Raw genomic sequence first — 27799 nt, 5'->3', positions numbered from 1 at the left:
TTCTCATTTTAAGACAGAAGTAGTCTAAATTTCTGGTATTTTAATGAAACAGTTTTATCTCTCTAGCTCCCTCTCTAGTTGTAAAAAAAATATCCTCCCCCTTCCTCTGTCAGAATGGTTTAGTCCTAGCTAGGCTGTAAATTTCCATGCTGCTGCAGACTGTTAGGGTGGGTGGGGGAGGGGTGGCCACTAAGTGTGTCAGGCTGTGCACTTTAGCACTGACTGTGCTGTTAGCCTGTTTTTTTGCAGGCAAAAAGAAGTCTGTGCTGCATTGTGAGGTAAATCCTAAAGGCAAAACATAATTTTGTTCTCAACCTTTTGTTCTGAGGGTGTTACATTGTGCAGTTAGTCAGCCTGTGCTTGGTCAGTGTTGCCTGTGCTGGCCGTGTTTAGCGATGAGACTGTGATGGTTTCACTGTGTGCCCATGTGCACAACCTTGCAAAAGAACACACTATGCTGAAACAGATGGCACAGTCCGACCTCAGCCCCCCTCACCCTCCTGCTTTTTTTTCTTCCTTCCTGTGCTGTTGCTAGTTCCCTCAACACAGCTAAACTAATCACGCGTACGATCTCTGTCCAATGGAAGGCCTACTTCTCCAGACTACTCCTTTTCAAGGTTTACTTAAATTTTTATATGTATATTTTTAAACAGCTATACCCAAGTTACTCTATTCTGACTAGTATCTACACTTCAGTATTCTATTTTTTGTTTGTTCGCTAAAGAGTGCAACGCTAACAATTCTTCCAAAACGTAGATAATGTGTTTTTTTTTTGTTAGTTATGTAACACTAATGGCGTTGTATTTGATCATTGTGTGTTTTTGTCTTAGGAACCTTTTTGTTTTTGGTATAAAAAATATGCAAATTTTTGACATTTAGATATTTATGTCCAGCTATTTGTGTGATAGGAAGTGAGAGGGTCTGAACAGTTGGGGGACAATACTAGAAACCTTAAGTATTGTGATGGCAGCAATGCTTTTGCTACAATTTAGAATGTGTAAAAAGTGAAAAAGATATTGAATCATCATTGGCACCAGAACAAGAACACGAGCTTGAACAGGAAAGTGATCCCTTCATGTATTCCAATATTTTCTCCTCTTAGTTAACCGGCTAATTGAGTCAAATAAGTATCTTAGAAAATGAACTGTAAAAGGCGATAAAACCACAAACTGTCTCTGATCAATGCTGGGATATGAACACTGATCAAAGCTCATGTTGCATGGCTCCTCCCACCTTGCCACTAATTGAAAAACACACCTGAGGTTTGAAAGGTAGAGATCATCTTGGATCGAGTCCAATTAACAAAAGTCTAATTATTCAGAGGCTGTCAAGTCATTTGTCCTTGTCGAGGCAGTGAAGAAATTCTTGAAGATTTCTGCAGACCACCTACCTCAGCCAAATCAGTTGTGAATGTAAAATTCTACGTACAATGTTTACTCAACATTGCTGAGACTGATCCTCTACCTTGTGCATTGGGAGAGATCTAAAAGGGGAGGGAATTTTCACATAAATTGTAATCTGAAAGGAGTTCCTGAAATGTATGCCATCGGCCTGAGGATGCAGCTCACATTGGTCTAGCAACAGAACATTAGAGCACTCTGCACTTGGATCAGGGCCTTATTTAACAGGAGAGAATATTCATTAAACTAGACTAGGCTTGAAGCCCAGCCCGTCTCTGCTAACTTTTTGGTTTGACCATATCCTCTCACTGCTGTGTAGCAAGGCAGGCGAGTTGTATTTATTCACTTTTTACTTCGTATTGCCCTATGCAAATGATTGAAAGATCAGCACTATTTTACAATGACAAATGAGAGGACTTGCCTTCCTGTATACCTGCATAGTTTTTAAAAGTAATTTTCAGTTGTTTGCCAGTGCCTGTGTTGTCATACGGATGAAATCAGGAATGGGCAGATTGCTGGAAAGATATTTATAATGCGCTGCAATCACAGATGTGCCCATGAATTTTCAAGCATTTCCCTGATTTTACACACCTGTGAATTGTGCTGCTGTGTAGCCACATATCCCTCTGGAATTGTTGTGAGCTTTGAACAGAACACAGTACTAGTCAAGTACTATTAGCCTAGTAAATCACTAGTGTTGGTTAGAGGAGACGAACATTACCAAAGGAATAGAAGCAAGGACAAGATGGTGATGGAGTCTTTTTTTTCCCCTCCAGTTTGGAGGTATACAGTGGACAGTTTACAGCTATTGCAGACCAGAAACCAATCATCTATGGCCCACATCAATCAGTAAATGCTGTAGTATATAGCATAGCGGAGGATTAGCTTGAACCGCATCATGGGAGCTTCAGGAGGAAAATTTACCCAAACGAAATACATTTAACCTAATTGATCAGCATAACCTAACAGAAAATGGCGTGGGATGGATGAGGAAGTACATAATAACTACTTTAGAAAAAATATACAATTTGTAAAAAGTAAACCTAACCTACTTTTTATACAAATAAAAATGAACGAAACCATCTGTGAAAATTGGCTTACAGAGCAAATAATTTAACATTAAGGTGATGTAAGTTGATGCACTGTTGTACTACAGTGGATTGGATATGTGTTCAGTTAGTAGCGTGTGAGGGCTCAGCCTGGCAGTGCACACAGCAGAACTGTCGGACATTTTGTTTTTTTCTGCAGTGAATCCAGAACGCGGGTAATGAAAGAGGAGTGGGGAGGGGAAACGACGCGCACTGTGCAGTAACATTGGAATGTGAACAGCGCCATTGTAACATAATAGGATGTGATTTCACCTCATTCGTTTTATATCAAGGAAACTCATCAGAGATTAGAAAATAATGTTAATAATTATTGTAAAGTCTAGGGAAAAGGTGACTAAACTATTTTTCATCATCCATTCGAAGACATTTGGGTAAAATCAGTAGTGCAATCTTTTGGTTCCTTGGTTCGCAATAGTCCATACAAGAGACAAATAATGTTATTCTCAATCTTTTGGTAGGATCAAAAATATGAATGCAACATATGAAGTGTTTTTCATGAGCTGAAATAAAAGATCCCAGAAATGTTCCATATGCACTAAAAGCTTATTTTTCTCATCTTGTTGACCAATTTTTACATCCCTGTTAGTGAGCATTTCTCCTTTGTCAAGATAATCCATCCACCTGACATGTGTGGCATATCAAGAAGCTGATTAAACATCATGATCATTACACAGGTGCACCTTCTGCTGGGGGCAATAAAATGCCACTCTAAAATGTGCATTTTTGACACGCAACACAATGCCACATGTCTCAAGTTTTGAGAGAGTGTGCAATTGGCACGCTGACTGCAGGAATGTCCAACAGAGCTGTTGCCAGAAAATGTAATGTTAATTTCTTTGCCATAAGCCGCTCCAGCGTCGTTTTAGAGAATTTGGCAGTACATCCAACTGGCCTCACAACCGCAGACCACTTTTAACCATGCCAGCCCAGGACCTCCACATCCGGCTTCTTCACCTGTGGGATTGTCGATGAGACCAGCCACCCGGACAGCTGATAAAACTATGGGTTTGCACAACCAAAGAATGTCTGCACACACTGCCAGAAACAGTCTCTGGAAGCTCATCTGCGTGCTCGTTGTCATCACCCGGATCTTGACCTGACTGCAGTTTTGCGTCCATTCGATGGCCGCTGGCACGCTGTAGAAGTGTGTTCTTCACGGATGAATCCCGATTTCAACTGTACCGGACAGATGGCAGAGAGCGTAGAGTGTATGACGTCGTTTGGGCGAGTGGTTTGCTGATGTCAACGTTGTGAACAGAGTGCCCCAGGGTGCCATTGGGGTTATGGTATGGGCAGGCATAAGCTGCACACAATGAACACAATTGCATTTTCTAATTTGCGATTTGAATGCACAAAGATCTGCCGCCATCACCTCATGTTTCAGCATGATAAGGCACAGCCCCATGTCTCAAAGATCTGTACGCAATTTCTGGAAGCTGAAAATGTCCCAGTCCTTCCATGGCCTGCATATTCACAAGACATGTCACCAATTGAGCATGTTTGGGATGCTCTGGATCAATGTGTACGACCGCGTGGTTCAGATCCCTCCAATATCCATCAACTTCACACAGCCATTGAAAAGGAGTGGGACAACATTCCACAGGCCACAATCAACAGCCTGATAACTTCTATGCGAAGGAGATGTGTCGCGCTGCATGAGGCTAATTGGTGTTCACACCAGATACTGACTCGTTTTCTGATCAATGCCCCTACCTCTTTTTTTAAAGAAATGTGACTAACAAATGCATATCTGTATTCCCAGTCATGTAAAATCCATAGATGAGGGCCTAATTAATTAATTAATTAATTAATTTGAATGGACTCATTTCCTTATATGAACTGTAACTCAGTAAAATATTTGACATTTTTGCTTGTTTTTGTTAAGTGTATAATTATGTGAAGTGTAAAATGATACCTAAAAGTAGGAGGAGTTTACACTCTAGTCCTCCTGCACAAGTGAATGTTTCAGCCAACAGCTGCCAAGTGCTAAGCCTGGCTGTGCACAGCAGCAGAACTGGTGGACATTTTGAGTTTCTGCAGGCAGTCCTCACGCAGTCTATGAAAGAGAAAGGGAGTGTGGGATGGGCATACTACGCAGTGAGCTATTAGCTGGCTAGTGTTAGTTCTACTGAATAACTGTAATATCAGCAGCATTTTTTAATTATCTATTTTTGGTTTCACCTTGTAATCCAAGAACTATGCAGGAAACAGAAAACGTAGTCCTGACTTTCACGAAGGAGTAAATGATCAACTACCATCTTTTTTTATGCATGTTCGCTTTATCATTGTATTGCTATTGCCATTAGTGATTATCGGCCTTTTAAATTAATACAAATAATTATTTCTAAACAATTATCACACTTCTCAGAAATTTTGTTACACCTGTGTTACTTGTGTACCTTTTCTATCTATATTCCATAATGGATCCCTGTATTGATTGATATTTGTCAAGTTTTACAACTCGTAAGCATTGATACAGTTAACTATGGTGTCTAAGATTATATACTCGCTCAGGCTTTTACATTTTTTTTTTTACATTACACCAAAGGTTCTTTTTTTCATTTGCGTTCTTATTTTAGGACAGAAGTAGTCTAGATTTCTGGTGGTTAATTAAATGGTTCTCTCGACCTCCCTCTCCAGTTATAAAAAAACATCCTCCCCCTACTTCTACCTGAATGGTTTAGTCCTAGCTATGCTGTAGTTTTCCATGCAGCTGCAGACTGCTAGGGTGGGGGATGGGTGGTACTAAGTGTGTCAGGCTGTGCACTTTAGTACTGACTGTTGCAAGCCTTGTTTTTTTTGCAGGCAAAAAGATGTCTGTGCTGCATGCTTCTGCTAAATTTACTAAAAATATTTACATTTATTGTTGTAGCTTTTATTATGGCTACCCTGAGGTAAATCCCAAAGGGAGAAAATCATTTTGTTTCCATATGTTTTGTTCTGCGGGTGTTACATTGAGCAGTTTGTCAGCCCGTGCTTGGTCAGTGTTGCCTGTGCTGGCTGTGTTGAGCCATTAGGCTGAGACTATGGCAGTTTCACTGTGTGCACAACTTTGCACAAGGGCACTCTATGCTGAAACAGATGGAACAGTCCAACCTTAGTCCCCCTCACCCTCCTGCTTTTTTCTTCCTCCCTCTGCTGTTGCTAGTTCCCTCAATCAACACAGCCAAATGAATCACGTGTACGATTCCTGTCCAACGGAAGGCCTTCTCCAGACTACTCCTGTTCAAGGTTTACTTTAACTTTTTTTGAAGAATGTTGTACACCTATAATGGTGTTGCTCTATTCTGACTAGTATCTTGGGCGTTTTAGTATTGAACTTGGATATTGTTATATTTTTTTGTTCCGTGAAGGAGTGCTGTGCTAACCCCAATTCCAAAACGTAGATGTTTTTATGAAGTGTTATTTTTTACAATAGCGCTGTATTTATGTTTTGTATTAGGAAAAAGTATTTGTATTTTTTTTCTCTATTAAAAAAGTAGCAGCATTGACATTTAGATTGTCCATGCCCTGCTATTTGTCGACAATGAGAGGGTCAAAACAGTTGGGGGGAATGCTGGATGTCTGAAGTATTGTGTTAGCAGCAATGTTTTTCAACTAGTCTTAATGTGTAAAAATATTTGTCTTGACAATTGAAAAAGGTCTTGAATCATCATTGGCACCGGAACAAGAACAGGAGCTTTAATAGGAAGGTGATATCTCTATATCTACCAATATTTTCTCCTATTGGTTTCCTGGCTAATGGAGTTCAATGGGGATGTTAGAAAAAAATATTAACGCTACAAAACCACAAACGGTCTCTGATCAACACTGGGATATGAACACTTATCAAAGCTTGTGTTGCGTGGTTCCTCCCGCCTTGCCACTAATTGAAAAACACACCTAAGGTTTGAAAGGTAGAAATGAGCTTGCATCAAGTCCAATTAACAAAGGTTCATTATTCAGAGCTGTCAACAGTAATTTGTTCTTGTCGAGGCACTGAAGTAAGAGCAGGAATTCTTGAAGATTTCTGCAGACCACCTACCTCAGTCAAATCAGTTGTGAAATTCAACATACAATGTTTCATCAACATTGCTGAGACTGATCGCCTACCTTTGCCTGTGTATTGGGAGAGATCTGAAAGTGGAGGGAATTTTCACAGAAATTCTAATCTGAAAAGAGTTTTTGAAATGTATGCCATCAGCCTGAGGATGCAGCTCACATAGGCCTAGCAACAGAACATTAGGGCACTCATTTAACAGGAGAAAACATTCACTAAATAAAATGTAGTATGGACTACGGTTGGAGCCCATCCCAACTCTGCTAACTTTTTGGTTTAACCAAACCTGCAAGACAGGTTTTTTTTCTTCTTATTGCCCGATGCTAATGATTTTAAAGATCAGCAGTGTTTTACAATGACAAATTAGAAAAATTGCCTTCCTGAATAACCAAATAGTTTTTTAAAGTAATTTTGAGATGTTAGCCGGTGCCTGTGTTGTCATACGGATGAATTCAGGAATGGGCCGATCACTGGAAACATATTTATAATGCGCTGCAATCAGAGATATGCCAATAAATTGTCAAGCCTTTCCCTGATTTTACACATCTGAATTGTTGTGCTGCTTTGTAGCCACATACCCCTCTAGAATTGTTATGAGCTATGAACAGAACACAGTACTAGTCAAGTACTATTAGCCTAGTAAATCACTAGTGTTGGTCAGAGGAGACGAACATTACCAAAGGAATAGAAGCAAGGACAAGATGGTGATGAGGAGTCTTTTTTTCCTCCAGTTTGGAGGTATACAGTGGACAGTTTACAGCTATTGCAGACCAGAAACCAATCATCTATGGCCCACATCAATCAGTAAATACTGTAGTATATAGTACAGCGGAGGACTAGCTTGAACCGCATCATGGGAGCTTCAGGAGAAAATATACCCAAATGAAATACATTTAACCTAATTGATCAGCATAACCAAACAGAAAATGGTGTGGGATGGAGGAGGAAGTACATCATAACAACTTTGAAAAAATCTAAATTTTGTAAAAAGCAAACTTAAACTTTTATACAAATAAAAAAACAAATGAATCCGACTGCAAAATTGTCATACAGAGCAAATACTTTATTAACATGGAGGTGATGTAACTTGATTCAGTGGATTGAATATGTGTTCAGTTAGTAGCCTGTGAGGACTCAGCCTGACTGGCTGTGCACACAGCAGAGCTGGTGGCCATTTTGTTTTTTCTGAAGTGAATCCAGAACGCGGCTAATGAAAGAGTGGGGGAGGGGAGGACTACGAGCACTGTGCAATAACATTGGAATGTGAACAGCGCTGTTGCAACATAACAGGATGTGATTTCACTTTTAAAAAATAAAATAATTTAACAAGGAAACTAATATTAGAAAATAACATGTTAATCATTTTTATTGTAAAGTTATGAGGAAAAATGTTACTGAACATTATTTTTCATCATCCATTCGGAGGACATTTTCAAATCAGTATTTCCATCAAAGAGTCAGCGATCTTTTGGTTTCTTTGTTACTAATAGGATTCAATACATGAGACAAATAATGTTACAAATTGCGATATTTCTGTACAATCCCCGTTGTATGTATACTGAAGAAAAATATGAACACAACATGTAAGCTGTTGGCCACATGTTTCCTGAGCTGAAAAATAGATCCCAGACATTTTCCATATGCACAAAAAGCTTATTTCTCTCATTTTGTGCATACATTTGTTTACATACCTGTTAGTGAGCATTTCTCCTTTGCCAAGATAATCCATCCACCTGACAGGTGTGGCATATCAAGAGGCTGATTAAACAGCATGATCATTAACAGGCCACTCTAAAATGTGCATTTTTGTCACCAATGTCATGTGTCAAGTTTTGAGGGAGTGTGCAATTGGCATGCTGACTGCTGGAATGTCCACCAGAGCTGTTGCCAGAGAATTTAATATATATATATATATATATATATTTTACCATAAGCTGTTTCCAACGTTGTTTTAGATTTGTATTATGTCCAACCGGCATCACATCCGCAGTCCACGTGTAACCACGCCAGCCTAGGACCTCCACATCCGGCTTCTTCACCTGTGGGATCCTCGATGAGACCAGCCACCCGGACAGGTGATGAAACTGTGGGTTTGCACAACCAAAGAATTTCTGCACAAACTGTCTCAGAAAAATCATCTGCGTGCTCGTTGTCCTTACCAGGGTCTTGACCTGACTGCAGTTTTGCGTCATAACCGATTTCAGTGGGAATAGCCTCCCTTCGATGGCCACTGGTACGCTGCAGAAGTCTGTTCTTCACGGATGAATCCCGATTTCAACTGTACCGGACAGATTGCAGACAGTGTAGCGTGTATGTGTTTGTGGTTTGCTGATGTCAACGTTATGAACAGAGTACCCCATGGTGGCGTTGGGGTTATGTTATGAGCAGGCATAAGCTATGAACACAATTGCATTTTATCGTTTGCGATTTGAATGCATGAAGATCTGCCGGCATCACGTCTTGTTTCAGCATGATAATGCACGGCCCCTTGTCGCAAGGATCTGTACACAATTTGTGTACAGATCATGTACGACCTCGTGATCCAGATCCCACAGGCCACAATCAACAGCCTGATAACCTCTATGCGAAGGAGATGTTGCACTGCATGAGGCAATTGGTGGTCACACCACATACTGACTGGTTTTCTGATCTATGCCCCTACCTCTTTTTAAATTGGCTCATTTCCTTATATGAACTGTAACTCAGTAAAATCTTTGACATTTTTGCTTGTTTTTGTTCCGTGTATTATTATGTTTAGAGTAAAATGGGAGGAGTTTAAACTCTCGTCCTCCTGCACAAGTGAATGTTTCAGCCAACAGATGCCAAGTGCTAAGCCTGGCTGCACACAGCAGCAGAACTGGTGGACATTTTGAGTTTCTGCTGGCAGTCCTCAGGCAGTCTATGAAAGAGGAAGGGAGTGGGGGATGGGCATACTACGCAGTGAGCTATTAGCTGGCTGATGTTTTACTGAATAACTAATAGCAGCAGCGTTTTTAAACAATCTATTTTTGGGTTCGTCATGTAATCCAAGAACATGTCATCTAAGCAATTGCTATTGCCGTTAGTGATTTATAGGTCTGTTAAGTAAAATCCTTATTTCTAAACAATTTTATCACACTTTCTTCTCAAAAATTGTGTGTTTTCACCTGTTATCTTTGTATCTTTTCTTACCTTCGGAACGTATTTAGGTTACATCCTTATTCTAAAATGGATTAAATTGTTTTTTCTCTTCATGAATCTACACACAATACCCTGTAATGACAAAGCAAAAACAGGTTCTTCAAATTTTATTTTCTCCCCCCCCCCCCCCACATGTGCATAAGTATTCCGAGCCTTTACTCTGTACTTTGTTGAAGCACATTTGGTAGCGATTACAGCCTCGAGTCTAATTGGGTATGACGCTATGAGCTTGACACACCTGAATCTGTGGAGTTTCTCCCATTCTTCTCTGCAGAACCTCTCAAGCTCTGTCAGGTTGGATGGGGAGCGTCGCTGCACAGCTATTTTCAGGTCTCTCCAGAGATGTTCGATCGGGTTCAGGTCCGGGCTCTGGCTGGGCCACTCAAGGACATTCAGAGACTTGTCCCGAAGCCACTCCTGTGCTGTGTGCTTAGGGTTGTTGTCCTGTTGGAAGGTAAACCTTGGCACCCAGTCTGAGGTCCTGAGCACTCTGGTGCAGGTTTTCATCAAGGATCTCTCTGTACTTTGCTCCATTCATCTTTCCCTTGATGCTGACTACTCTCCCAGTCCCTGCTGCTGAAAAACATCCCCACAGCATGATGCTGCTACCACCATGCTTCACCGTAGGGATGGTGCCAAGTTTCCTTCAGATGTGACGGTTGTCATTCAGGCCAAATAATTCAATCTTGGTTTCATCCTACCAGGGAATCTTGTTTCTCATGGTCTGTGAGTCCTTTAGTTGCCTTTTGGCAAACTACAAGTGGGCTGTTATGTGCCTTTTACTGTGGAGTGGCTTCCATCTGGTCACTCTACTATAAAGTCCTGATTGGTGGAGTGCTGCAGAGATGGGAGAACCTTCCAGAAGGACAACCATCTCCACAGAGGAATCTGGAGCTCTGTTAGAGTCACCATCGGGTTCTTGATCACCTCCCTGACCAAGGCCTTTCTCCCCCAATTGCTCAGTTTGCCCGGGCATCCAGCTCTTTGAAGAGTCTTGGTGGTTCCAACTTCTTCCATTTAAGAATGATGGAGGCCTCTTTGTTATTGTACCTTCAATGCTGCAGAAATGTTTTGGTTCCCTTCCCCAGATCTGTGCCTCGACACAATCCTGTTTCAGCTCTCTACAGACAATTCCTTCGACCTCATGGCTTGGTTTTTACTCTAACATGCGCTGCCAACTGTGGGACCTTATATAGACGGGTATATGCCTTTCCAAATCATGTCCAATCAATTGAATTTACCACAGGTGGACTCCATTCAAGTTGTAGAAACAACTCAGGGATGATCACTGAAAACAGGATGCACCGGAGATACATTTTGAGTCTCATAGCAAATGCTCTGAATACTTATGTAAATAAAGTATTTCTGTATGCAAAAAATATAAACCTGTTTTGTCATTATGGGGTATTGTTTGTAGATTGCTGGGAATTTGTTATTTAATCAATTTTAGAATAAGGCTGTAATGTGGAACAAGTCAAGGGGTCTGAATACTTTCCGAAGGCAGTGTATAGTGTGCTCAGCTGCCCTAATATTCCATACTGGTGTTCAGGTACAAGGAACATGATTGATCCCTGTATTGATTGATATTTGTCAAATTGTACAACTCGTAAACATTGATACATTTGACTATGGTGTCTAAGGTTATATACTCTCTCAGGCTTTTTTAAAATCATTACAGTTGAAAGGTCCTTATTTTCACCTGCGTTCTTATTTTACGACAGAAGTAGTCTAGATTTGTGGTGGTTAATTAAACGGTTCTCTCTCTACCACCCTCTCTAGTTAGAAACAAATATTTCCCCCCTACTTCCTTCAGAGTGGTTTAGTCGTAGCTAGGCTGTAATTTTCCATGCAGCGTTAAACTGTGCTAGTGTGGGGGAGGGGTGGTACTAAGTGTGTCAGGCTGTGCACTCTAGTACTGACTGCGCTTCTAGCGTGAGTTTTTTTTGTGTTTTTTTTTTTGCTGGCAAAAAAGCAGTCTTTGTGCTGCATGCTTCTGCCAAAGTTACTAGAAAAGGTATATTTTGCATTTGTTTTACTAGGTGTTAGTATAGCCACTCTGATGTAAATCCTAAAGGGGAGAATCATTTTGTTTCCATCCTTTTGTTCTGAAGGTGTTACATTGTGTAGTTTGTCAGCCTGTGCTGGGTCAGTTTTTCCTGTGTTGAGCCATGAGGCTGAGACTATGACGGTTTCACTGTGCGCACAGCCTTGCACAAGAACATTCTATGCTGAAACGGATGGAACAGTCCAACCTTAGTCCCCATCACCCTCCCGCTTCTTTTCTTCCTCCCTCTGCTGTTGCTAGTTCCCTCAATCAACACAGCCGAACAAATCGCGCGCAAGACCTCTGTCCAACGGAAGGCCTACTTCTCCAGACTACTCCTGTTCAAGGTTTACTTGAATTTTAGATTTTAAAGAATCTTGTACACCTATACCCATGTTGCTCTATTCTGACTAGTATCTTGGACTACATTTCAGTATTTAACTTGGCTACTGTTGAAATTTCTTTTTTTTTGTTAAAGAGTGCTACAGTAACCACGGTTCCGAAACGTAGATAATATACGTTTTTGTGTGTGTTATTTTTAAATAATATATTGTGCAATGGGGCTGTTTGTTTTGTATTAGGTGAAATATTTGAATATATTTTCTGTATTCGTAAAGTAGCATTTTTGGCATTTAGATTTTCATGCCCTGCTATTTGTGAGAGGAAGTGAATGGGTCAGAACAGTTTGGAGAGAATGCTGGAAGCCTTAAGCATTATGTTCGAATATGTAAAAAAAACTTTTGTCTGACAAGTGAAAACTGTATTGAATAATCATTGGCACTGGAACAAGAACAGGAGCTTAAACAGGAAGGTGATATATTCATATATGTTTTCCTGGCTAATGGAGTTATTTTGGGATCTTAGAAAATAAAACCGTAAATGTGACAAATATCCAAACTGGGTCTGATCAACACTGGGATAGCAATGCTAATCAAAACTCATGTTGCATGACTCCTCCCGCCTTGCTACTGATTGAAAACACACATGAGGTATGAAAGGTACAGATCATCTTGGATCGAGTCCAGTTAAAACGTCTCATTATTCTGAGGCCGTCATTAGTCTTTGAGGCAGTGAAAAGTAAGTTGAGGAATTCTTGAAGATTTCTGCAGACCACCGAGGTCACTTAAATCAGTCGTGAATGTAAAATTCAACTTAAAATATTTACTCAACATTGCTGCGAGCGATAGCCTCCATTTTCCTGTGTCTTGAGAGATCTGAAATCGAAGGGAATTAACACTGAAATAGTCATCTGAATGGAGTTCCTGAAATCTATGCCGGTAGCCTGAGGATACAGCTCACATAGGCATAGCAACAGAACATGTGAGCACTCTGTACTTGGATTAAAAGCCTCTGATTAACAGGAGAAAGTTTTATTTAGTAAATGTTATCTTGGACTAGGCTTGAAGCCCAGCCCGTCTCTGCTAACTTTTTGGTTTGACCATATCCTCTCACTGCTGTGTAGCAAGACAGGCAAGAGTTTATTTAATTTGTGTTCGTATTGCCCTATGCTTATGGTTGTAAGATCAGCAGTATTTTACATTGACAAATGATAGAAATTGCCTACCCACATACTTTTTAAACGTAATTTTGAGATGTTTTCCAGTGCATGGACTTTTCAGTTACACCTGTTGCTGATAGGTGTATAAAATCGAGCACACAGCCATGCAATCTCCATAGACAAACATTGGCAGTAGAAGTGGAAATGTCAAGGAGCAACAACAGCCACAGCCGTGAAGTGATAGGCCACACAAGTTCACAGAACGTGACCGCCGAGTGCTGAAACACGTAGCGTGTAAAAATTGTCTGTCCTCCATTGCAACACTCACTACCGAGTTTCAAACTGCCTATGGAAGCAACTTCAGCACAAGAACTGTTCGTCGGGAGCGGCATGAAATGGCTTTCCATGGCCGAGCATCCGCGCACACCAGCCTAAGATCACCATGCGCAATGCCAAGTATCGGCTGGAGTAGTGTAAAGCTCGCCACCATTGGACTCTGGAGCAGTGAAAACACGTTCTCTGGAGTGACAAATCACATTTCACCATCTGGCAGTCCGACGGACGAATCTGGGCTTGGTGGATGCCAGGAGAACGCTACCTGCCTGAATGCAAAGTTCCAACTAAAGTTTGGTGGAGGAATAATGGTCTGGGGCTGTTTTTCATGAATCGGGCTTGGCCCCTTAGTTCCAGTGAAGGGAAATCTTAACGCTACAGCGTACAATTGCATTCCAGATGATTCTGTGCTTCCAACTTTGGCAACAGTGCAACAACAATGCTGTTTCAGCATGGCAATACCTCTGTGTACAAAGCGAGGTTCATACAGAAATGGTTTGTAGAGATTGGTGTGGAAGAATTTGACTGGCCTGCACAGAGCCCTGACCTCAACCCCATAAAACACCTTGGGGTGAATTGGAACGCCAACTGAGAGCCAGGTCTAATCGCCCAACATCATTGTCCGACCTCACTAATGCTCTTGTGACTTGTGGCTGAATGGAAGCAAGTCCCCGCAGCAATGTTCCAACATCTAGTGGAAAGCCTTCCCAGAAGAGTGTAGGCTGGTTTAGCAGCAAAGGGGGGACCAACTTCATATGAATGCACATAATTTTGGAATGAGATGTTTGACAAGTAGGTGTCCACATACTTTTGGCCAGTGTATTTATAATGTGCTGCAATCACGGATGTGCCCATACATTTGTGAATTGTGCTGCTGTGTGGGCACATAACCGTCTGGAATTGTTGTGCGCTATGAACCAAACACCGTACTAGTCAAGTACTACTAACCTATTAAATCAGTAGTGTTGGTCAGAGGAGACAAACATTACCAAAGGAATAGAAGCAAGGACAAGATGGTGATGAGGAGTCTTTCTTCCTCCAGTTTGGAGGTATACAGTGGACAGTTTACAGCTATTGCAGACCAGAAACCAATCATATATAGTACAGCGGAGGACTAGCTTGAACCGCATCATGGGAGCTTCAGGAGAAACTTTACAAAAACTAAATACATTGTAACAAAATTGATCAGCATAAATTAACACAATGATGTGGATGGATGAGGAAGTACATCATAACTACGTATTTTTTTTACTTTTTTTCCCAAACTTAAACTAACCTTTTATACAAATGACTTACGAAACCTATGCAAAATTTGGCATAGGGTGCAAATAACTTATTGACATGAATGTGACTTGATACACTATTGTACTACAGTGGATTGGATGCGTGTTCAGTTAGCAGCGTGTGAGGGCTCAGCTTGGCTGGCTGCGCACACATCAGAGCTGGTGGCCATTTTGTTTTTTCTGCAGTGAATCCAGAACGCGGGTAATGAAAGAGTGGGGGAGGGGAAGACTGCGCACAGTGTGCAATAACATTGGAATGTGAACTGAGTCGTTGTAACATAATAGAATGTGATTTCACCTTTATTAGTTTTATATCAAGGAAACTCATCAGGGGTGAGAAAATCATATGATAATAGTTGATATAGTAAATGAATGAGGCAAATGTTAAGGAATGTATTATTTTTCATCATCCATTCTAAGGCCATTTTTTTAAGTCGAAGGACATAATAAAAATATTTGATAAATGATCAAACTCAAAATAGAACTCAAACCCCCCCTTATCTGTATTGATATGAGGGGTAGCTGTGCGCTTAGTTGTAACAGAGTGTCATTGGTATGTAGGCTAGCGTAGCCTGCAGCTCTGTCTGCCTCCAGCTGTAACTTAGTTTGCACAGTCTGTGTAAAGGACATGCTCTCTCTGTGTGTAGGTTGCTTAAAGGATGTTGTAAAATTTCTGTGACTGTTTGTCATGTGTTACCTGGCTGCACATTGAAGTCAAAGGCACATGGGGTGGGGCCACCAGCAACGTGGCCTATTTATATAGCTGTAAGCAGTCTACTGCAGTCTGTCTAGGCAGCAATGCAGCAACAATGCAGTAGACTGTTGTACCTGGAACTGATACAATAATGCAGTTTCTTGGGCCTGGAATTTATTGAGTTTACAGGGCCAAACTAAAGCACCTGATTACCTAGCTCATTTTAATATGCTGGGTGAAAATCAATTGGTTCGGATAGCAGTATCTGACCATTTCTGAGAAACATTTAGAAAAAATAACCTACTCCTCACCTCAACAATATCATGGCTATTTTGTTGTTTCGCCGATGTGTTCGTTATTTGGAAACCACTGCATTTTGATGAGTGGTAATGTCATTCAGTGACGTGAGTAACCTGTCCCTGTGGAAAGTAAAATATCACTAGGGGGATCAGACAGCAATGCTAGGTAACGGTTTCACTACGTCAACTAGAATGGTGTATCGTAACTAGGCTAAAGGCCTATTGCTCCATGTGTAGGTTGCTATGACCAAATAGTTAGAATATTTTTGTATAGTATTAGTTAGTTTTTTTCTTTTTATGTATACTTTTTATAGTATTTTACAGTTTCTCTGACTGCTGTCTGTAGTTGCTGCTCATCTTTGGAGTGTTCAGGCGAGGCAGATGGCGAATCATCTTCCATTATTCACACTGCAGTTTGTCCGTGCCTTTTAGCTTGGAATTCATTATTATTCATTATCTCTGTGTTGGTCCTGTGGAGCCTTCTGCACAAACTGATCAGTTCTGTGCCGAAAATGTACTTTCAAATGCTTAATTCTGTCGTCATCCTCTGTGTGAAGCCTGTTGTGCGAGTTTGTCTCTGTGTGTGGTGGTTGTTCTAGAAAATTGTGAAACAATTATCTGGACATTTCAAGATGTATCTTGAAGCACAGAAGCCTAAGTAATGATAGTAAATCTCATTTGTGAAGACTAGCCTACCCTTTTTGGCTGGTTTTTGGCCATTGTGGAATACCCTACTTGTAAAACATCAAACTGTCAGGAGCTTTGCAACACCCGCGGCCTGTTCTATTATCAATTATTACGGCCACCATCTCTTGACTAGTAAAACATGTCTGCAACTTGTTTTTTTTATGATGTACTTATTAATGAAACGCTCTATATGTTGCTGAAATGTGCTTTAAGTCGTTACATTGAATTAATAATAAATACATTTTCCCCCTCCCCCTCTAGGTTATTGGATCCTTTTGGTGTCAAATCCATGATCGGAAACCTCCAGGTGAGATATTATTTTAAATATAATATAATATAGGACCACTGACACCCCTAGGTCACATTTGACTAAATACAAAAATCCATATGAATGTCATTTTGTATATTGGCCTATTGTTCTTAATGATTGTATCAATGTCACTGTAACTATGAGAAAATGACTGTCAGCGAAATATATACTCCATAAGCACAAATTGGAACCTAGCCCCGACGCTGGAATGCGTTCGACAATTGGAACTGTATAAGGTAAATCATGCAGTCCTTGCATAACCCTTCCTCCCTGTTGCCAACGGAGCCTGTATCTAGGGGCCCTGATTGGCTGAGGAAAAGGACCAATAAGAGCGAAGGGGAGGGACAAAAGCAAGTAATGTTGCTGCCATCCCCTGGGATAATGTCATATCCGTGCTGCAGACTGGACCGGCTGTGTTGGATTTGACAACGCAAAAGCTTGTCAGCCAATTGAAGCGAGGGATAGTGTTCTTACAGTGAAAAGTATAGTCTTCTGTCATGTTAGTGTGTTCGTCACCCCTGGACCACATGGCATCTCAAGTTCGCAATCCTGAGGACAAAAAGTTGTGAGCGAACATGCTGGACTAAACTTCAGTGGAGAGGAAGCTGGACTTGAGACCATTTGGATTGACTTCTGCTGAGTCACTCTTTCTGCTGAAATTGACTCTTGTATAGAATGGTTCTGTATGCTGAGCTCACAGTGAAAAAGAACCTTCTAGAATAGAACAAAGAGAGGAAAAAACATACAAACAGGGTTCTACAGTGACCCCTAGTGGTGTCCCAGAACACTACATCGGTTTGGCCTTAAAGATAGCTCATCTGTACCCATTGAAGTGGGTAGAAGCTAGGTGGGTGGCGCAGGTGCTGTTAGCATTCCCGAGGAGGATTCTTTCATGACCTGTTCCAACTAACATCCCCATCCCTCCTTGTCATTCCTCAGGTTAAAATGGAAGTTGCTGTGGCAGAAGAGAAGAAGAAGATATTCCGAGCCAGGAAAACCATGAAGATAAGCGACCGCCAGCAACTGGAGTCTCTCCACAGCACATTGTCGTCCCCCGTCCCGCCCCTGTCCAATTCCAGCTCTCCCCCTCCCCGTAGCCCACTGACAAACGGTACGCACCCAGAGGATGCACAGAAGGGGGCAGACAGAGAGCAAAACGACGTTGTGGTGACGTCTCGTTCCACAACCCCAGTCTCCCCTACCTCCCTGACCTCTCGATCCCCTCCCCTTGCTCTGTCCCTATCGTTGTCTCCCTCCCCACCAACCTCCCAAAGCCCCAAAGCCAAGGAAGATGCCACTCCCTCCCCATCATCTCCATTCCACAACCTTAACGACGTGCTGAAAAAGATGGAGGAAGAGGGAAAGAAAAAGGAGTGTTCCACGTCCCCTTCCAATAAGGACAAGGAAGGAAAGGATACAGAGATGGAGGTGGCAAAGACGGACAAGAAAGAAGAGAAAGCACCTGAGACAGAGAAAGAGGTTTGTATGAGAACGAGTGAGAGGAGCTGAAATATGGATAAATGGGGAAACATTGGAAGTTAAGGAAAATGGGGGTTATAGTTGGAAAGTTTTGAAGTTGGCATTGTTAGGGGTCCAAGCACCGCGAGTAGGATTTTTTTTTTCTCCATGTGTTTAAGTTTGGCGGCTAAAATACAAACTTACCTGGATGTTCTCTTCTCCAGGAGGCCTGCACTACAACTGGAAAGAGCCATGAGGATCAAGCCCCTATGGATCAGTATCCTCTGGACTCTTCGCTCTCTCCCGTCTCGCTCGCCACGTCTGACGAAGAGTCTGGGAAGGAAAAGAAGACAGAGCAGAAAGAAGACACCGTGGCCATGGAAACGGATACGGACAAGGACCATACAGAGACCAAGGCCTCTGAGACCCCCACTTCCACGGAAGAGAGACCTTCCTCCCCCAAAGCCGCTACCATGGCCTCACCTAAAGCCGCTACCATGACCTCCCCTGTCCGCACCCCCTCCCCCTCTGCTGCCCCTGAGCCGGATCAGGACATCAAAGAAGAGGTGGTGAAGAAGGGAGAGAAGAAGAAAGACGATAGTCCGAAAGAGAAGGAAGGAGTAACGAAGGAGGAAAAGATGGAGGTAGTTTCTGTGAAAAAGGAGGTGAAAAAGGAGAAACAGAATGCTGCCGGGTGTTCTACCTCATCTCTTGCCTCCTCCACCTCTACATCCACAAGTGACAAAGGTATGAAATGATAGAATCGGCAAGACCTGAAAAATCATCCAGAGCTGACTGATAGTAGTAGGCACTACTATGCCAGCTATGTTTCATTTTCAAACTTTTGGGGATCTCTAACAAAATATATTATCTGGGAATACTTGCATTTTACAAATAAAACAATACAGGAAAAAAATATAAAATTAATAACATACACACAAGCATACTGCACAGGAAATTATATCACATGACCATTAACCAAAATAATCTGATTAAACTAAACCAGAACACTTTGTCTCAACAGGGGTGAAGGTGGAAAAGAGCTCCTCTTCTGGACAGAAGCGTCCCCTGTTGGAAGGTGACGAGAAAGATGGAGGGAAGGTTGAAAGAGACGGGAAGAGGCAGAAAGTGCAGGGCGTGGAGTTGGAAGCTCAGCTCGAGTTGAAAATCACTGCGAAAGGTGGCAGTCGCCTAAAACTTGAAAAGGTTGGTCTGGCAGGAATTGATGATACCTGTTCTCACGTATTTGCATTTTACCCCCAGTCAGGGGGTAACACTCAAACAAGTAACACTCAAACAATATAGCCCCACACTATCTAGCCCTAAATTGCATCTTGAACTCATCCTACGTTTCTCTTCTTTTCAGGTTCTGCAGAAAATGGTTGAGGAGCGGTTGAGGGCGCTGCAGCTCACCGTCTTCGACCAAGGTTTACAGGAGCTAAAAGACCGGGTAGAAAAGATTGATTGTGCCACAAAACACCAGAGCACCCTTAACACACTACAGGTAAGCTAGCTACATGTTAAACTACTAGTAACGGGTATGTTACAAGTCGACTTGACAATAGTCACAACAGTCAGAAATTGTCGTCAATGGTTATAGTCAGCAATAGTCATAGTTTTCAATAGTCACAAAATTCAGCAATGCTAATTAAAATCCTTACAAATGGAAAGTCTCACAGGTTCTCACTGTTTCTTACCCTTTTTCAGGCCAAGATTGCTAGATTAGCGAAGAAATTCGGAGAAGCCAACCAGGCCTCGGAGAACAAAAGAAAACAGGAGGTAAGAAATTTTGTTAATTTATGGGACCCCAGTGTCTCAGATATATTTTTGTAAGTGATCTACTACTCATCGATATTAGTTAAAGCTGCATTATGTAACTCTTTTGGGTGACCTGACCAAATTCACATAGAATTGTGAGTTATAGAGATCTGACATTCTCATTGAAAACAAGTCTAAGAATGCTTCCCGTTCTAAATATTTGTTTTGCGTCTTTTGCTGAAAATACAATATTTTTGGTTATGTAAATTATATTTCACAGCGGTTTAAATTGTACAATGATTCTCTACACTATACTTGCTTGTTTTGTCACATAAACTAAAATTAGGTGAACAATTAGAATTTTAGAAACAGGAAATGGCGGGACGAATTCTGCATATTGCACCTTTAATATCAAACAGACAATTAAATAAAAATTGCTGAGGGTGTTGGCTAAAGGTGTCACCATGGCATGTGTTCGCAGGCGCTAACGTCCCCTGTTGCCAAGACTGCACCTGCTACAAACACCATTCCGACACAACGGTAAGAGTTCGGTCCTACTGCCAATGTACTACTTCCTCATTTAGAAAAGCTTTTAGTCATTTGTATGCATTTCCTCCTGTGAATCACAGGTGAACAGTAATCAAAAACAGGGGATTGCATTGCCTCTAGTCTTATGAAGATGTTGGATTCAACCATTATTTTAGTTTGTTTGCAGTCTTGTGTTAATCACCATTGGCAATCATGGATGGCAATTCCAAAACTTTCACATATTCCATAGTTTCCTTTTTTTCCATCTCTTTTGACAGCACATTCCCATTGCTTGTATTCTCCAGCATAAAAATGTATTTTCTGTATTTGTAATTCAAATCATGCAGAAGGAAAGCTGTGTGTTAGTCATTGCATGGGGCTATACTAGCTATCATTGTGCCTTTGTATCAACGTGACAATACCGGCCTGAAGCCAATGAATGCCACACATGGAGTCAATCACAACGTGTGATTGAATGTGTGGTGACTCTGCACAGGATCGTTGTCAATAATACTGAGGCTGGATTAAATTCTCGGGGAGATTGGATTAAAAAGCAACAACATCCGCTAAAAACCATAATAACGGGAAACAAAGATGATACCTTTCGAGGGTATTCTCTCTGATGTACAAGACTGACTTCTCTTTTGATCGCTTAGTGCCTACCCGTCAGGCATTTTCAAACCAAAATCCCCACATGAAATCAATCATCATTTTGTTTTGGATTAAACAAACAAACAGCGGTTCGGTTTTTGCGTCTTTTCTTTCGCACACCACCATGGTTCCAGGTCCTGAGTCTTGTGACGTTATACAATGCGCCAAAGCTTGAGAAAACAAGCTTTTAAAAGCTGTGCAGACAGTGTTCACAGCACCCGATCCAACTGCACCTCTCCTCTCAACAGCGTGCTCCGAATGCATCCAAAGCTGGAGCTGCAGTCTGAAGAGGGGGCATGGCGGAGAGGGGAGCTGGCGACCTCTATTGGTTGGATTAAGAAGGAAGTGAAGGAGGAGGAAGAATCTGAAGAAGAGTATGAAGAGATATCTGAGGAAGAGGAATTTGAGAATCCTTCATTCAACCTAAGACACCAGCCTGCTAGAAGAGATGGGTCACAGCAGCAGTCACCACAGCAACCGAGTGGAGGAACTAGGGTTCGTTCAGACATAATGCTGCGTCCCATCTCCACAGACAAGGAGAGACAGCTTTACCTGCGTTCTAAGAATGCTGCAAGAAAGGCCAGATCCGATCGTTACGCAGTATTCCTGTTCCGGAACCTGGTCTCGTACGAGAACTACGTGAAGTGGGTCACCACCGTGAACTATGTCGGAACGTTGGGCAAAGACGCGCTGCCTGTTAACCTGCGCGAAACCATGAAGAAATATTTGGAACAAAGGTTCAACAAACTGTATGCCAGAGACTGGAAAAAGATCAGGGACTCCATCAATGAGATCCTGAGAGTGAAGAGACTACAGTTCTTCTTTGAATCAGACTTTAATTTGACTTAAACATGTTTGATTGGGAAGGTGCCATTTTCCACAGTAGTCGTGTTGCACTTTTATGTTTTGTATGGAATTATGGAAACGACATAGTCTTGAGATAGTTGCAATCGTCACTTTTATTTTACCAACGTTAACAATAATATATTTGCATTCTTGCCCCATGAAACATTTTATTTGTTCAAAATATTCCCAGTTCCTAATGTACTGTACTAAATAAAGGTCTGGATTACTATATAAAAAACATGTTATATCATTACAACACAAATGTATACCAAAATGTTTTATTTAATGTACAGTACCAAAAATGTTAACCTGCAAACACTTCATGATTTTCATGACAGAATACCACAAACAACTCAAGAATGATACCTATACACTAAACAAGTCCTAAAGGAATCAACACTTTTTACCCCCTTTTTTGTGATCAAGATTTTTTTTTTTTATGTGTAGATTTTTTGGGGTTGAATTTGTAAAATTCAATGCAAAGAAGAACAAACAACAAAATACACATAACAAAAAAATCTGTAAACACAATGTTACAAACATGGGGGGAAACAGAAGAAGACCGAACCAGAAGACTAATAGTAAACTGGCAAATTAAACTGGTAAAGTGTGGCAAAGAGGTCGCCAAATTACAGGAAGACTTTTTCTCTGGTCTGTCTCAATATGATCTCTGACCTATTTTTAAACAAGCCAACTGAATGCAAATCATATCTCTTTCAATTACCTTTACATTTTTTTTTATTAAACTCAATGCAAACACACATCTTTTCCAACAGGCCAGTAGCAGCTGTTGTAAAGCAGCCCATGACCAGCCCAGTCTCTACCAACCTTACAGGTAAGATCTCCCTTCTTCTTCACCTTCTCCCTTAACTGTCAATAGGATGTTTCATTTATCATGGGGATTGAACGACCCTGAGATCAAGTTACAAGATAAAGAATGACACCAACTGACCATCAGCTGTCAGGAATAAACTCACCATTCCTTTCCTCTCTCCTGTTGTCTTTCCAGTTTCTCCGGTGAAGCAGGCCAAACCTGTCCCCACTACCACTACGGCCACTGCCATGGTAACACAGGGCTCCATCCTGCAGCTGATCCCCACCTCCTCTAGCTCCGCCTCCCTGTGCACCGTCACCTCCCAGAGCGGCCCCACTGGCACCCTGCTCCTCAAGACCACCTCTGGCTCCAACGTGGTGGGCCAGAATGGCCAGCCGCTCCTCATCCAGCTGCCTCTCTCTGCCATGGCCAACGGCGGGGCCGGAACCTTGGTCAACATCCCTGTGTCCTCCTTCGCTGCAGTCAACTCGCTCAACAAGGCCAAGACCACTACTCCCACCACTACCTATATCCTCAAGGCCGGCCCCACCACCTCCACCATGGCCGGCCCCACCACCTCCACCATGGCCTTGCAGCCCATCTCCTCCACCACCCAGCTCTCCCCAGCCATGTCCCCAGCCCAGATGACCCTGGCTCGGGCTGTGTACCAGGGGGGCACTGGGGGGATCAGTACGCCCAGTGCTGGGATGTCAGTGACCACAGCCAGGGCGCCGGTTCAGGCGTCCTCTGGTCCAGCCGCTACGGGCTCGGCAGCTCCAGGACCTCCTTCGGGGACGGCTATGACGTCAAAGACAGGTGGGTTTTCTAGCAACAGGCCTGATAACAATATCCTATACTGTATGTGGACAAGATTAATAATTGCATTTATATATACAGTTGAAGTCGGAAGTTTACATACATACACTTTAGCCAAATACATTTAAACTCAGTTTTTCACAATTCCAGACATTTAATACCCTCAAAAATTCCCTGTCTTAGGTCAGTTTGGATCACCACTTTATTTTATGAATGTGAAATGTCAGAATAATAGTAGAGAGAATGATTTCTTTCTTTCATCACATTCCCAGTGGGTCAGAAGTTTAGTATTTGGTAGCATTGCCTTTAAATGGTTTAAATTGTCAAACATTTCGGGTAGCCTTCCACAAGCTTCACACAATAAGTTGGGTGAATTTGGGCCCATTCCTCCTGACAGAGCTGGTGTAACTGAGTCAGGTTTGTAGGCCTCCTTGCTCACACACACTTTTTCAGTTCTGCCCACAAATTGTCTATAGGATTGAGCTCAGGGCTTTGTGATGGCCACTCCAATACCTTGACTTTGTTGTCCTTAAGCCATTTTGCCACAACTTTAGAAGTATGCTTGGGGTCAATGTCCATTTGGAAGACGCATTTGCGACCAAGATTAACTTCCTGACTGATGTCTTGATGTTCCTTCAATATATCCACATCATTTTCCAACCTCATGATGCCATCTATTTTGTGAAGTGCAACAGTCCCTCCTGCAGCAAAGCACCCCTTCAACATGATGTTGCCACCCCGTGCTTCATGGTTGGGATGATGTTCTACGGCTTGCAAGACTCCCCTTTTTTCCTCCAAACATAACGATGGTCATTATGGCCAAACAGTTCTATTTCTCCAAAAAGTACAATCTTTGTCCCCATGTGCAGTTGCAAACCGTTGTCTGGCTTTTTTATGGTGGTTTTGAAGCAGTGGCTTCTTCCTTGCTGAGCGGCCTTTCAGGTTATGTCGATATAGGACTTTTGTACCCGTTTCCTCCAGCATCTTTACAAGGTCCTTTGCTGTTGTTCTGGGATTGATTTGCACTTTTCGCACCAAAGTACATTCATCTCTAGGAGAGGGAACGCGTCTCCTTCCTGAGCGGTATGATGGCTGCGTGGTCCCATGGTGTTTATACGTGCATACTATTGTTTGTACAGATGAACATGGTACCTTCAGGCGTTTGGAAATTGCTCCCAAGAATGAACCAGACTTGTGGAGGTCTACAATTTTTTCCCCTGAGGTCTTGGCTGATTTCTTTTGATTTTCCCATAATGTCAAGCGAAGAGGCACTGAGTTTCAACGTAGGCCTTGAAATACATCCACAGGTACACCTCCAATTGACTCAAATGATGTCAATTAGCCTATCAGAAGCTTTTCCAAGCTGTTTAAAGGCACAGTCAAGTTAGTGTATGTAAACTTCTGACCCACTGGAATTGTGATTATAGTGAATTATAAGTGAAATGACCTGTCTGTAAACAATTGTTGGAAAAATGACTTGTGTCATGCACAAAGTAGATTTCCTAACCGACATGCCAAACTGCTGTTTGTTAACAAGACATTTGTGGAGTGGTTGAAAAACTAGGTTTAATGACTCCAACCTAAGTGTATGTAAATTTCCGACTTTCAAAGTGCTCAAAGCACATCCACTCAGGATGTGTAGCACCCAAAGCAGCAAAATCCAAAAACCTGTTGTAAAAGAGAATATTATCTAACTGTTTTCTTTCCTATGTCTGTTCCATCCCTTTCAGATAACCAAGCAACAAGCTCTACTCCAACCAAAACGGGGGCTCGACCCAAAGGCTCCTTCATAGACCTCACTGAGGAGGAGGAGGAGGAGGATGATGATGTACTAGGTGAGAATGAACCCCAAAACCATCTCCAAATTCCTCCTTTTCAACTCCAGAGAGGTCTACTAAATTATTGAGTTATGTCCTCTAAAATAGTGACTATTGTTGCTAATGATGTGAACAATTCTGGATAAATAAATATGAATTGAATTCCCTCTTCTGTTCTCTATTCTTAATTCCTTCTCTTTAATTCTACAGTGACTGGTGTGAGAAAGGCCATTACGACTGCGGTATCGTCCTCTTCAGTTACCCAGCGATCTACTGGACCTCCTCCGCTGATCAGCACTCCTAGTGGTGAGGCATGCACGTTACATAGTCATTGATATTGACTCTATACACAGGCAGTTAGGAAAGCTAAGGCTAGCTTTTTCAAACAGAAATTTTGCATCCTGTAGCACAAACTCAAAAAGGTTCTGGGACACTGTAAAGTCCATGGAGAATAAGAGCACCTCCTCCCAGCTGCCCACTGCACTGAGGCTAGGAAACACTGTCACCACTAATAAATCTACTATAATTGAGAATTTCAATAAGCATTTTTCTACAGCTGGCCATGCTTTCCACCTGGCTACTCCGGTCAACTGCCCGGCACCCCCCAAGCCTCCCCATTTCTCCTTCACCCAAATCCAGATAGCTGATGTTCTGAAAGAGCTGCACAATCTGGACCCCTACAATTCAGCCGGGCTAGACAATCTGGACCCTCTCTTTCTAAAAAAATTTTTGCAACCCCTATTACTAGCTTGTTCAACCTCTCTTTCATATCGTCTGAGATTCCCAAAGATTGGAAAGCTGCCGCGATCATCCCCCTCTTCAAAGGGGGAGACACTCTAGACCCAAACTGCTACAGACTTATATATATCCTACTCTGCCTTTCTAAAGTCTTCGAAAGCCAAGTTAACAAACAGATTACCAACCATTTCGAATCCCACTGTACCTTCTCCGCTATGCAATCTGGTTTCAGAGCTGGTCATGGGTGCACCTCAGCCATTCTCAAGGTCCTAAACGATATAACCGCCATCGATATGAGACATTACTGTGCAGCCATATTCATCGACCTGGCCAAGGCTTTCGACTGTCAATCACCACATTCTTATCGGCAGATTCAACAGCTTTGGTTACTCAAATGACTGCCTCGCCTGGTTTACCAACTACTTCTCTGATAGAGTTCAGTGTGTCTAATCGGAGGGCCTGTTGTCTGGACCTCTGGCGGTCTCTATGGGGGTGCCACAGGGTTCAATTCCCGAGCAGACTCTTCTCTGTATACATCAATGATGTCTCTCTTGCTGCTGGTGATTCTCTGATCCACATCTACGCAGACGACACCATTTTGTATACTTCTGGCCCTTCTAGTGACTCCCCATCCCGCATGAGAGGGAGTAATCATCGACTGACACTAATTTGCATAACGCAATGGACATAAATATTCCTATTCATGAAAATCACAAGTGAAATATATTGAGACACAGCTTAGCCTTTTGTTAATCACCCTGTCATCTCAGATTTTCAAAATATGCTTTACAGCCAAAGCTAGACGAGCATTTGTGTAAGTTTATCGATAGCCTAGCATAGCATTTTGTCCAGCTAGCAGCAGGTAACTTGGTCACGGAAATCAGAAAAGCAATCAAATTAAGTCGTTTACCTTTGATGAGCTTCGGATGTTTTCACTCACGAGACTCCCATTGTTCCTTTTTTCCCAAAATATTATTTTTGTATGCGAAATAGCTCTGTTTGTTCTTCACGTTTGGCTGAGAAATCGCCCGGAAATTGCAGTCACGAAAACGCCGAAACATATTCCAAATTAGCTCCATAATATCGACAGAAACATGGCAAACGTTGTTTATAATCAATCCTCAAGGTGTTTTTCCAAATATCTATTCAATAATATATCCACCGGGACAATACGTTTTTCAGTAGGACCGATTTGGAATAATGGCTACCTCTGTATTTTACGCGAGAATCACTCTGGGCGCATCAGGTGACCACTTGCGCAATGTGGCCGCTTACGGGTATTCTTCAACATAAATGCGTAAAACTACGTCACAATGCTGTAGACATCTTGGGGAATACGGAGAAAAAGTAATCTGGTTGATAGCCCAATTCACTGCTCAATAGGGACGCATTGGAACGCAGCGCTTTCAAAGCATGAGGCACTTCCGGATTGGATTTTTCTCAGGCTTTCGCCTGCAACATCAGTTCTGTTATACTCACAGACAATATTTTTACAGT

The 27799-nt window shown here is 42.0% G+C and overlaps 1 protein-coding gene across 1 annotated transcript in view; it reads left to right on the top strand.

Annotated features, from left to right (window-relative positions):
* The first annotated feature begins 257 nt into the window (after window positions 1-257).
* LOC109865826 (activating transcription factor 7-interacting protein 1) overlaps window positions 258-27799 on the top strand; it is a 40586-nt gene continuing 13044 nt past the window's right edge. Inside the window, exons 1-12 of the mRNA XM_031799172.1 lie at window positions 258-278; window positions 16828-16873; window positions 17816-18355; window positions 18559-19081; window positions 19359-19540; window positions 19701-19838; window positions 20042-20113; window positions 20574-20632; window positions 22894-22952; window positions 23127-23747; window positions 25478-25582; window positions 25775-25870. Coding sequence (XP_031655032.1) covers window positions 16856-16873; window positions 17816-18355; window positions 18559-19081; window positions 19359-19540; window positions 19701-19838; window positions 20042-20113; window positions 20574-20632; window positions 22894-22952; window positions 23127-23747; window positions 25478-25582; window positions 25775-25870 — 2413 coding nt within the window. The 5' untranslated portion in view covers window positions 258-278; window positions 16828-16855. The remainder of the gene's footprint in view (window positions 279-16827; window positions 16874-17815; window positions 18356-18558; window positions 19082-19358; window positions 19541-19700; window positions 19839-20041; window positions 20114-20573; window positions 20633-22893; window positions 22953-23126; window positions 23748-25477; window positions 25583-25774; window positions 25871-27799) is intronic.

The sequence above is a fragment of the Oncorhynchus kisutch genome, linkage group LG20, assembly GCF_002021735.2.
Source record: "Oncorhynchus kisutch isolate 150728-3 linkage group LG20, Okis_V2, whole genome shotgun sequence".
NCBI classification, from domain to species: Eukaryota; Metazoa; Chordata; class Actinopteri; order Salmoniformes; family Salmonidae; genus Oncorhynchus; species Oncorhynchus kisutch.
This window is presented reverse-complemented; position numbering and strand designations above follow the sequence as displayed.